Below are 13,033 nucleotides of genomic sequence, written 5' to 3' on the forward strand. Positions count from 1 at the left end.
CAGCCAGTGCTGTAGGAAGTTGGAAGATTTCCTCTTGCTTTACATTCTGCCCAGCCGAGCAAGACAACCAGAATCCTAGAACAATCAGTACAATTGCTGGGGCCATCATGTAAAAACAGGTTTAGAATTTCACTTTTTGAGAGTCAGATCCATTCTCACTCTGCTTTCCCTGTCGCTTGGACTTGCAACAGTGTTGTAATGCGGCTTTGACATTACACCACGTAGGTGCTTGCTCTCCCCTGGATGACAATCCACAACTCCCACTGATGTCAATGCTGTTCAGAAGTATCAAGAGAAGAATAAACCCCTAAAATGGTGTATTCTACCTGCAGACAGACTTATCTGCACATAGCTTTGTTATCACAGACAGCACTGTAGTCTCAGCTAGGAAATCATGGGTTGTCCATTACCCAAAATAGCACTTCAAGTTTCAGCATGTCAGAATACATCTCAATCAATGTTATACGGTTCAGGATGGAGAAAAATGAATGTGAACGTCTATCTAGCCTGTGTTGCTATACCTCAAATGCACTGTAAAGGACAATAAAGGAAAACACTCCTCAAATCATGCTGTTGGTTTTTGTGTTAACAGTGCTTTCAGTAATGCAGTATAAATCTGGTGTAAACGCCTTGACAGAAAAGAATTCAATGAGGTTGTGATCTAATCAATCAATGATTTTAGTTGATTTTTTTCACTTTTACAGTGGAACGGCTGAGAACACAATCTGACTCAGACTAGAGCGATAAATCATGCTATGTATTGAATACACACCTGAAGAAATCTGTATATTTTATTATGCTGGTAACTTCATAAGGGAGAAGAAACCAATTGGGATTCTTTTATGACTGCTTTTAACTTGGTTCTAAAATATGCTGCTCATCTAGACCTTAAGGTATGCAGGGTAAAAATCATTTAGGCTGTAAGATTGCCAGTATATTTTAAAAATATTTTTCTCAATTCTTAAGTATCAGTTATTCTACAAAACTTCTGACATACTCTGTTGTATCTGATTTGTACCACGAATTTTATCTATGAAGAGTGTACAATACAGAACTCTTCCAGCTGCATGTGTAATTAACAATGGGTAGTAAAAAGGGCGTTCTATGGAAATCAGTCGTAATAACATCCAGTGAAGCAGTGGCTGCTTCACTAAATCACAAATGGAAATAATTTAATTTAAATGTAAGTAGCTCAGACATATTTCAACAATTAAGAAAATGCCTGAAAGAATGAACACCCTAATCATAATTCCAAGCATGCTATTTTATCAGAACACAGACAGAACAAAACAGATGAGGGCCAAGTGAATACCAAATATGGCCAATTTAAGCCTATTAGATAAAGTCTCTCTTACAAAATAGTGAAGTAAACTGCAAATACTTTCAGGCTTTCTCGAAAAGCATGGATTTGTTATTCAACTTTAGAGCCAAGACCATACAGTCACATGCATATGTGTTTTTTTAACCTTCTACATGATTTCAACTGTACTGTTAAATCATATATGTTTATATGCTTCACATATACATAGTCTTTTCTCCTGGCTGACAGATGTTAAGATATTCTCCCTGTCTGTTGGGGGATAAGGTCAATTGAGTGGATTTCAAGGCAGTTACTTTTTGTAACATTAAAACTGAAAGGTATACACTATTCCACCAAATTTGAGTATCTTATTTACTAAGTTTTTGAAACAGTGATAATAATGAATTCACTAATATTATCAAAACTAATTTGCCTATTTTGGCTTGTAAGAATCAAAATCACAAAGCTGCCTTTACAGCATCTTATATTTTACTATAACTTAAGGACAGCTACATAGTAGGTATTTTAAGTGCAACCGCAAGGAAAAGTTCCCTTTGCTACAGGCTGCAAAGGAGTGCTGAATCAAGCTGTCAAGATATTTAGGGCAAATAGTAGGTAATCCTCTAAATGGAAGTAATCTCATTTTTATATGAGAAGAGAAAGGAAGCATGAAGAAAAACTAATAATGCATTGTTTATAAACTGCACAAGTAAGGGCCAGGATGAGTTGATAATAAGAGGGGAGGAAGGGAGTGCAAGTAGAGCTGGCTTGAAATCTGAGCTGTATTATCATGATCCTTCTGAAGAGGAAGACCTTTCAAAACTGGTAACAATATTGAGGAACGCAGCCAACATTTTAAATTTTCATTACGTAAGAAGCATCAACTTCCCACCTGAAAAAAAAAAAATCCCAACCCAGATCTCCTCATTGGCAGTTATGAATCTCCTCAAATGCTAAAAGACAGAAGTAATTTATTGATCTCAAATGTAATTACTTTGGTGCAAAGGAAAGTAGTGAGGAAAAGTCACTGAACAGAAAATGCTAAGTAACATTATTTAACAGTTAACAGCTGTAGGGCTTGTGGTAACTACAGTAAGCAACGGTCCTATGATTTCCAAATAAAGAAGACCTTTTACATGTAGATCCTTTCCACAGTCTGGGAATTTGTAGGAAAATGTGCATCATTCCCTGCTTCCTCATGTCCAGTCCAGCTCCTGTAAATTTCCTTTAAGGAAATCACTAGGTTCCTCATGGATACTACATGTACTATTATTGCTATACCGGCCTGAATTCGAAAAGCCTGCCTAAGGGACAAAGTATGTCTCTGTCGAAAAACATGAATCATAGAATCATCTAGGTTGGAAAAGACCTTGGAAATCCCCTAGTCCAACCATTAACCTAGAACTGACAGTTCCCAACTACACCAGATCCTTCAGCATTATGTCGACCCAACACTTAAGCTCCACCACCTCCCTGGGCAGCCATTCCAATACCCAACAACCCTTCTGGAAAGAAATGCTTCCTAATATCTAGTCTAAACCTTCCCTGGCGCAACTTAAGGCCATTCCCTCTTGTCCTGTTGCTTGTTACTTGGTTCAAGGGACTCATCCCCAGCTCTCTGCACCCTCCTCTCAGGTAGCTGTAGAGGGCGATGAGGTCTCCCCTCAGTTCTCCTCTTCTCCAGACTAAACACCCCCAGTTCCCTCAGCCGCTCCTCATACGACCTGTGCTCCAGACCCTGCACCAGCTCCGTTGCCCTTCTCTGGACATGCTCGAGTCGTTCAATGTCTTTTTTGTAGTGAGGGGCCCAAAACTGAACACAGGAATCGAGGGGCGGCCTCACCAGTGCCGAGTACAGGGGTCAGATCCCTTCCCTGTCCCTGCTGGCCACGCTATTGCTGACACAAGCCAGGATGCCATTGGCCTTCTTGGCCCCCTGGGCACACTGCTGGCTCCTGTTCAGCTCTGGCTGTCAATCAACACCCCCAGGTCCCTCTCTGACTGGCAGCTCTCCAGCCACTCCTCCCCAAGCCTGTAGCACTGCTGGGGGTTGTTGTGGCCCAAGGGCAGCCCCCGGCATTTGGCCTTATGGAAACTCCTCCAGTTGGGCTCAGCCCATGGCTCCAGCCTGTCCAGGTCTCTCTGCAGAGCCTCCCTGCCCTCAAGCAGATCAACACTCCCACCCAACTGGGTGTCATCTGCAAACTGACTGAGGGTGCCCTCGATCCCCTTGTCTAGATCATCAATAAAGATGTTGAACAGGAGTGGCCCCAACACCGAGACCTTGGGGACACCACTTGTGACTGGCCGCCAACCGGATTTAACTCCATTCACCGCAACTCTTTGGGCCCGGCCATCCAGACAGTTTTTTACCCAGCAAAGCATATGCCCATCCAAGCCTCGAGTAGCCAGTTTTTCCAGGAGAATGCTGTGGGAAATGCTGTCAAAGGCCTTACTAAAGTCAAGGTAAACAACATCCACAGCCTTTCCCTCACCCAATAAGCAGGTCGCCCTGTCGTTTGTCAAGCAGGACCTTCCTTTCATAACCCCATGCTGACTGGGCCTGAGTATCTGGTTGTCCTGCATGCGATCTATGATGGTATTCAGGATGATCTGCTTCATCACCATGTAGGCACCAATGCCAAGCTGACAGCCCTGTAATTTCCCAGATCATCCTTCTCACCCTTCTTATAAATAGGCGTCACATCGACCAATTTCCAATCTGTCAGGACCTCCCTGGTCAGCCAGGACTGCTGGTAAATGATGGAAAACAGCTTGGTGAGCACCCTAGCCAGCTCCTTAAGCACCCTCGGGTGTATTCTATCTGGTCCATAGACTTGTGCATGTCTGTGTGATGCAGTATAACTTCTGTTGCTGTCAGGGGACCAAGAACATTGTCTGGGTAGGGGTTTTTCTCTCCCTATTGCAGTTGTGGTAAACAAGGGAGAAGATCATTCTTTCCTTTTGTCACACAGTCTTTCAAGCATGAGAAGGGGTTGTAAAAATGATGAGGGGATTTCAGAAGCTTTTTAATATATTTCACAGGTAGCCATAAATGCTGTTTGCACTTTCTTTTTTATGGTAATGATAAGTTACTGGTAGAACAGATTGACAAAAAAAAAAAAAAAAAAAAAAAAAACAGATAAGCAGAGAGTGCCAATGGTTTGAGCCATCAGTAACAAAGCAACCCAATAAATACTTTGCTGGTTGTCCTATGCTAGCTATATCCCTGTTGTCTCATTGTTAACTACTGTAGCCTCTTGTGGAACAGGCATATCTCCAGTGTTTCCTGTAGTTATCCAGCTTTGTAATAAAACAAATAGCAAACTAAGAGAAGAAAAACATTTAATTCTCCATATAGAAAAATATATAGCCTTATTTGCATCTTGTGATGAAGAAATCAAATCTTGTTGAAGTTCAAGGATATGGAAGAGATGTTCTTTGTCTCTTCAAAGCTCATTTGTAGTCTCAAGTAAAAAATAATTGAGCTATAAGAATGTATGCAGACAGTGCTTTTGACAAGCAGTACTAACAAGAGCAAGTTAATACTTTATGGCATCATGTAAATACGTTATTCTGGTTAGTCCACATGTTATTACATAATACAAATATACATGCAACTATTTCCTCTTGGTGGACATGGCAACTTGGGCATTATGGATCACTCAGCTTTGTTATTATAAGACATATCCCAGAATTAAAAGCTATAACAGACATGTCACTAATCCTTTTATCTTAAACTGAATCGTTTAACTGTCTCTTATTGACTAAAGCAGTATCCAGATGCTAAGCATCTGAACTCCTCCTCGCCCTCTAGAAACCCTGTTAGAAACATTTACATGCTTCCCAAGTAAACATGCCAGTCTTCTTGAAAAAGACAATGATTTTATCAATTTTATCATATGCTAAATGCTGATGAACTAGGTCTAACTTCCCATGTTACATATTCCATCAAACTCACCTTAGATTCTAGAGTTTTTAATGCTCTTTGCTTCTGTTTGAAAATAAAAAGTTTTCAAATGCCTTAAAAGCTTTATGCATGTGTGTATTTTCTGACAAAATGAATAATTTCTCGAAGTTCATAAAGATTCTGTGGTACATTCTGAAACAGCCTTCAAGCCACACACAGCTAATAATTGTCTCACTTGCATACTGAGTTTACTTTGACAATTAGATCTAAAAATCTTACACTTTTGTTAATTCTCATATGTCACATGCTAGTTATTTTGGTTTAATCCTAGAACTCATGTATGACAGAATTAAAAAGGAATCCATTTTATTTCTTTTTTAAAAAAAATTTTTTGCATCTTATATTTAGCCAGAAAATACGATCTCTCCAACATTCTGCACTAAAAAAAATATCCATTAATATAAGATCTTTGTTCTAACCTACACATGCAACTCTTGAGCCTAAATTATTTAGAAATTCTAGTGTCTTGATCTAATAACACAGAAAAAAAACCCCATACATATCTATATTCAAACTGTCATTTAATCTATGGATGGAGCAAGACTAGATCTCTTTAGTACATCAGGCTTGAAGAAACATTCCACAGATCACACACACAATGGGCACATGCAGCGGAGTTGTACATACAGGGATGTGTGTGTAAGTTTTGGTGCCAAGCACACAATTTATTTTAATGGAGCTGAACAAAAATTTATAAACAAAAAAAACCTTTTAACATAGAAAACTATTAATGAGCAGAGAATGAAGAAACTGTCAGGGAAAAGGAGCCAAATAAAATGAGACAAAACGGGCATGATGACTTGTCTATACTTGAACATCTGACCTGTTAGTTGGTCGTCGCCTGCAGCAGGGGCGATGCGAATGTATGGTGTTGTAAGCTGAGTCACGATTATCGCAGCTAAGGCAAAGGAAGATTTCCAGGTCAGCATGCATGAGGGAAAAAAAAGCCAGACTGAAGCTAGGCCAGCAAGAAGAATCTTGGTCAATAGTTTATTGTCTGAACTTCTTACAAATAAAATCCAAAAACCTCCCACAAGTTCCTTTTCACCTTCGGTTGTTAGTTTGGTTATTCTGCAAATTAATAAGCTTTCGTATGTGACTTTCATTCAGGAAGAGGACTCAAGACACATTATTTACATATAATGCATTTGAGGAAACTGGACGCACTTTGGGTTTGCTAGTTACAGCACTGGGCTTTCTAAGTGAAAGTTAACTGCTTGTTAATATTAGTCTTGTATTAAATTATCCAGGTAATTTGAACTAGTTTCACTTTTTGTTTTCCTACTTCATAATCGTACATTTTTCCTATAATTATTTTTTAAGATAATTTTCATGTAAAATATTTTTGAGCTAGCTAAGATTCATCTTCCTTGTATCCACTTGGGTCTTTGTTCTCAAAAGGCACACACTACACATATACTTTCAGCATACAGAGAATGACCACTGAGAGTTGGCATGCTTTTAGTTAGGTATGTACGTAACTGAGGTACAAGTTTCAAATTCACGTTTTGCCACTAAGACAAGAAAAAGCTGAAAACCCTGAATTGTTTGTGTCCTGAAGTATTCAGACTTTTCTGTCAGAGCTGTAACAATCACTGACTGCTAGAGATAACTATTACCATGGCTCGCATTAATAAAATCTCGGATTTCTTTGTTTGACAGTAGTTCTATGATTGCCTCTAAATGGTTAAGCACACTATGATACATATATATTAAGGAATATAAAAAAAATTAAAAGGTCAGATCCAACATGATGCAGCTGGAGAATGATGCAAAGAAAAAATATTGGAAAATTAAGGACAAAATTATATGAAAGATCACTCATTTACATAGAACAGCCTGGGTGCTATTAGAAATGTGGCAACGAGTGAGGAAAATAGATCATCTACCATCTGCAGACAATTAAACTCAAAACTGCTGCTGCATAATATTTTGAAATATCCCTCTGCAACACTGAAATGCAGTGTTGATAGTAGCTGCTAGAGTACTGTTGCTATTGGATTTAAAATATTATAATGTCCTTTTCTCTCTCCTAATTAATGAAAGCCTTCCAATATTGCAAAATTAGAACAATGATGTCTCCCTCTTGAGAACTGGATTCCTAGGAGATAACCAAGATGTTTCCATCCAGACAGTGTTATAAGTCAAATCAGGAAATATAGTCTTAATATAAATCATAAAACACCACAAAGTTGATAGCAATAAACTTGGAGGAGTTTTGGAATGTTTTCAACTTTGTCTGCTGAGATTTTACAGTCATTTAGCTTGAAGAAAGAGTAGGTATATGAAAGCCGTATTTCAAGCAAAATATGACAACCTTTATTACCACTGGTACAAAAATCTCTTCCTGATTTTTGTTTGTTTGTTTGTTTAATTATCTTGTCAAAAATAATGGGAGTGGAAACCCTGCAGTCTCCACATTTCCACATACGCCAAATAGTCACGGAGGTCCTAGAAGTCTTTACAGAAAAATAAGATCAGAAGACTGCATCACAAGAATATGCTGTCTAATCCTTCGCCTCTCAAAGTCAGTGGCAAAGGTTCCCTTTGACTTCAGCAGAAGAAGAACTTTCAGCTCTACAAAACCCAATATTCTGTTCCTAAATTACACTTACAGTCATTGTAATCAGGATTTTTATATGATCTCTAAAAGAACACATTTAATAGAGGTTTCATTTGTAAAAATGTAATGGTCATAAACCAAGAGCAGTTTTTAAAATGCTACAAATTGAGGTTGTTTAAACTTTGATGGGATTAGAAAGTATTATCCGGCTACTGACCCTACACATATATTTGACTCAGTAGACTCAGGCTGTACTTTTCTAGTTGTACTTTTCTAACATGAAGCTTGTCAATATGATAATAGACTACCTGGTGCACTTTGGCTCTGATCCAGCACAGCTTAGTGTGTGCCAGTTCAGCACAGGCTTGACAGTAAGCACATACATCATTCCTGTTGACATCAACTGGAGTGAAAAGTGAAGTACCTAAAGGGTTCCGCTGGATCTGGGGCAAGAATGTTCTGTATCTTTATAGTATACTTAATTATTTTTAACAAAAAATACAAAAGCATACAGTGGCCATAGAATGAATACTGCAAAATCCAGTGATAAAACTGAATCTCAATAATCTTGAGAAGGTCTCAAGGGCACCAACAACTTTTAGATTACCTGGAGTTGGGATAATTAAAGGAAATACAGCTAGCAAATGATATAGCTATGCTCATTCCAGGTTCTGAACTCCCATATTGGTCCTAAGGGAAGACTTCAATCAGGCTAACCACACACCCTTAATATAGACAAGGAGGTGGCTTGGCCAAGTTCACCTGGCTCAGTGGAGCAGCTTGGAGGTTGCCTTGGGTGACCTGGATCCCAGGAACGGCTGCTGATGCGCTTGGTGCAATCCTCAAATTACATGGGAACGGAATTGCAGAAGCTTCCAAGAAATAAGAGGACAGCTGGCTGCATTGTCAGGTTTGTTTTACAGGGCATAGTTTATGGCACAGGCCTTTATCCAGTAAAATACTTATATGTCTACTTTAAGAGAGAATAGTTGCAATGTAGTAAGTGAAATTATTCTTTTGTACTCAATTATTGTACTCAAACTTAGGTACATAACTGACTCGATTAGGGCGTAAAAGCACACGGTTTCCTACATATGTATCAAATTCTAGAGTAGGTCTACTAACTCCAATGGCCTACACAAGGCTGTGGTTATTTTCAGAATCAGACCTTAATTTAGAAGAAGATTGTACCAGTTTTATACATGAATGGCCTAAAGCACTTTCTTTCAGCTTTAAAAACCACCAAACTTGAACTTTTAAGGATAACAGAAGCCCAGAATACAAACATTTCAGAAATGTTATTAGTAGACAAAAACTCGATGTTGTACCGGAGAGTGTTTGCAACCTTATTTGTAAGAAGCGCTGTAACAAATAGCTAAGTAGGTTACTGTCTTGTAGCTATACTGTAGTCAACAAAACTCAGTGGAAAATAGTGCGTGTCTGTAAGAGGTCAAGCACAGTGGTCAGAACAGCCTTTGTTTCCTGGGGTACAGGCAATGTAAATGTCATACTAAGTTGTTTAGGGGTGTGTGGACAGAAGGGAAGGTGAACAGGAGAGGACAATTCTCTGTCTTGCCCCACCACAGGTGTGGTGACTTCTGACCTACAGATATTAAGTATTTTTGCTATTTTTTATAGTCCATACATGGTTATGTCCAAAGAGGGAACACAAGTCTGCTTTTGTTTCAAGTATCTCTGTTAGATTTAAGAGGAAAAAATCTGTACAGACAGGGATTATTAATATCTTATTAAAATGTCATGGTCTCCATTTTATTTTTAAAAGTTAATATAGTTTAAAAATATAATACAGACAATAGTTTAGAAGCATGGAAATCAGTCCTTTACAAATGTCCCCCAAGTTCTGCACCAGGGACATAAATGTCATTGAGGACACCTCTGGTTTCAAAGTCCTCACAACACCACCTCACACTATTTTACAGGCTTCACAAAAGTATTAGGAAGAATTCTGAATAGGTATTAGGAAGAATTCCGAATCATGCTTTCAAAACAGAAAAGTATGAGATTGTTTAAAATAAAAACTGCATTTCTCACATCTCCATTGCCAAATGGGTTAGCTCAAAGTAGCTTGTTGCTATGGGAGCTATTCCAATCCATAAAGTTACCCTCACCTCTCAAACGAGAGAGTAAGATTTTTCAGTCAGTCAAATAATTGAAATAGTTGAACATCCATTAGTGATTAGGAATACAAATCTTCAAATAATTTCAAATCCATTCCTCTAATCACCTATTATGATTTCTGAGGTAATGTACTCGACTCCTGGTATCACTGAAGCTACTGGAAAACAACAACACAGGATTCCACTTGAATCTGGAATTAATCTCTCATTTTATTGTGTTTTAGTTTAGATATCTGGAAGCTTTCTGTGGCTTAGTAAACAGTGAGTTAGTAAACTAGAACTAAAACTACTTCCTTTGGTTTGGAAAAAAACCCCAGGAACAATTCAAAGAGCCATAAAAAATGTGTTTGTCACATTAGGGACGATCCAACCTTTTAACAGAGGCATCTGTATGCTAGAATTTCTGTTACTCTTAAGTAATGAGATTATCATGCATCCTATTTAGATTTAGTGGTGGTGGTGGATTTGTGAAGTCTACATGTAAAGGAAATCATAGTGCAATCAGTTACATCAGGGATAGTCACTATGAGACATATATGATCTCCTTCAAGGAACAATGGTACAGTGATGAAGTTTCATACTATTATTAGGTGCCAAAACCACAAGGTGGTATTACCTGTTCCTACTCACAGCAGTACTTTCTTTCCTTTTCCTCTATTACAATCTCCAAATAATCATACTATCCCATCACTTCTTTATTTAGTTGCTGGTGGCAACTCTTTCAAGTTGCCCCCAGCTATAGGTACTACAAAGGAGAGACTACAAAGATAATCACAGTCAGATCCTAGCCTCCAAAGTTAAATATATCATCAGCGTGTTTATCCTTCCCTGTTTGGGGATCAAACCTATAGCTAGCACTGTCTCAATTATACAAACTTGTCTCACAAATGGTAGTATCATGTGTGCTGACAGTCCAATAAATATAGCTCATCTGTACCATGAAAATGAAGAACATGATTTCTTCAGTTTTATCAATCAATTAAGATAATTGCTTACAAGTAATGGGTAATTTTTCACTATGAATGTATAAGCAGCTAGTATGCACTCTGCAGTTGGCAATTCTACACCTTTACTGTATCTAGAAAAGTCCAAAATATTTATTGTGAGATCATATAAAAACCCACAGAATATATTTTTAAAATCCTGTGTTCAAATAGACAACTAAAAATTAGTAAAACATTTATTATTAAAAACAAACAAACAAACAAACAAACAAACAAACTTCCTAGATCTCAGCTAGAGACGCAAATGAATCATTAAAAATTCTCTAACAGGTTTAGTGATGCCTTTTAGCAATATAAACACTTCTGGAATTTTGCAAAGACCCTGTGAAGGAAAGGTCAGCAAGTTGAAATACAGAATACATGACATAATATGAACATACCTTTTGTGGCTACCCTGACGCAGTCGATTTTGGTTTCCTGTGTCAAATAAAGAGGAAAAAGGTCACATCTTGTGTTTCTAAGCAAACAAATTCATCCATGATTCTATTCTTAAAAGTACTGATAAAATGCCAGGGAAGTGTTCAATTAATGTGCCTCATTACATATTTAACTGCTTATTAAGCAACTCCAATGTGTTTTCATAATATGGACAAACACTGCTTGGGTGTGGTACATAAACATTTCACTTAAAATTCCTCTAGAAGTAGAAAATATCTGAGATCTTCACAAGAGCACAGGCAAGTGTTAAGCTTTTTTATTTTGGCAATATAATGACCTTGGGAGATTTTTCTTTTTCTTACAGATAGTATAGTTTGAGGCATCATGCTAGACAATTTTAGAAAGAAAAAATAATCAATGGTGTTTCAAATTTCTGCACTGCCAGTGCACTGTGAAAGAGGGACCATTATGGTTTCTGGCAGAAAACATTTCCAGGCTGTCAGCACAGACAGCCAAAGCTTATCAAGAATTGAAGGGCACTGGGTAGGTCTGTCCAGGAAATGAAAAACAATTCCAGGAAGAATTAGTCCGATGAAACATGATCTGTGAAGACCTTTTTACACACTTTTCATTTCAGTTCCATCTACTTATTTTTCTTTTACTGTTTGCAGAAAAGGGGAAAAAAAGTGGTTTCTAATTCAGTCAGGGCAACCAAATGAGAAAATAGGAGTTCAAGATGTTACAAACTAAGGTAATGGGACTGGACAGGCCAAGATAGATGTGCTAAAATCTTCAATCAAGTTTGTCTTAAACTTAACAAAAGAAATCACAACACTCTTCAAAGCAAGAGAACAAAACCAACAACAACAACAAAAAAAAAGAATGAAAAAAAGCCAGGCAAACACACTCATTCAACAGCTTTCAGATAATAAGACAGAATGGTAATGCACTACTTTGCCCACTCATTATTAACAAAATGTGATTTCTTCCCCTCTTCTTTCCTGTAAACCTTTAATCATTAAGCAATATTGTGTTAGGAAAACTGTTATTTTTTTTAAACTCAGTGTGCTAAATTTCACGGTTACTTCATTTTCTCATTAGCAACTAAATTAGGCATCTTGCCAGTTGGTGCCAATCATCTATTTACACACAAATACTGTATAAAACCACACCTGTCATAAGACTTACCCCATTGGCTCTGCTAGCAGCTTGAAAATAGATGCTGTAGCTCTTATGAGGAAGAAGAGGAGTGTTCCAGAAACCACTGTAGGTTTTGTTATCACCAATAGTAAAAGGCTGAGCAGCTTGTAAACCACTGGCTGGAAACTCTGCAGCAAAGTAGTACTGGGAATTCAAAAGTGAGGCATTCTGGAAATGAATGGGCACTGGGTAGCACTTCAGGATTTCAGTTGTCTTTTTGGTCCTCCGTGGGCGTTCTTCTTCAACAACTATTTGATAGACACTAAGGGTGCAGAAAGGAAAGAACAAAAAAACCACACGGGTTATTTTAAGATTTGGGCAGTCAACTCATTCTGAAACCATAATAGCAAACTATTATTATGGAAAAAAAACCCCAACCTGTTAAACACAAAGGACATGGGAAGAAAGTCTAATTTTGATATTCAGGTGTATACATACATGGAATAGATTAGCGTTTTCAAACAAATTCTAATTTTTGTT

General features: G+C 37.9%; 1 protein-coding gene across 1 annotated transcript in view; it reads right to left on the reverse strand.

Moving 5' to 3' along the window:
* PTPRM (protein tyrosine phosphatase, receptor type M) overlaps positions 1-13,033 on the reverse strand; it is a 406,723-nt gene that overhangs the window by 182,538 nt on the left and 211,152 nt on the right. Inside the window, exons 16-17 of the mRNA XM_026841434.1 lie at positions 12,542-12,815; positions 11,356-11,392 (exon numbers count right to left, since the gene is read on the reverse strand). Of these exons, the coding sequence (XP_026697235.1) occupies positions 11,356-11,392; positions 12,542-12,815 (311 nt within the window). The remainder of the gene's footprint in view (positions 1-11,355; positions 11,393-12,541; positions 12,816-13,033) is intronic.

Source organism: Athene cunicularia, assembly GCF_003259725.1.
Source record: "Athene cunicularia isolate RWA chromosome 2 unlocalized genomic scaffold, athCun1 chr2_part1, whole genome shotgun sequence".
NCBI lineage: Eukaryota > Metazoa > Chordata > Aves > Strigiformes > Strigidae > Athene > Athene cunicularia.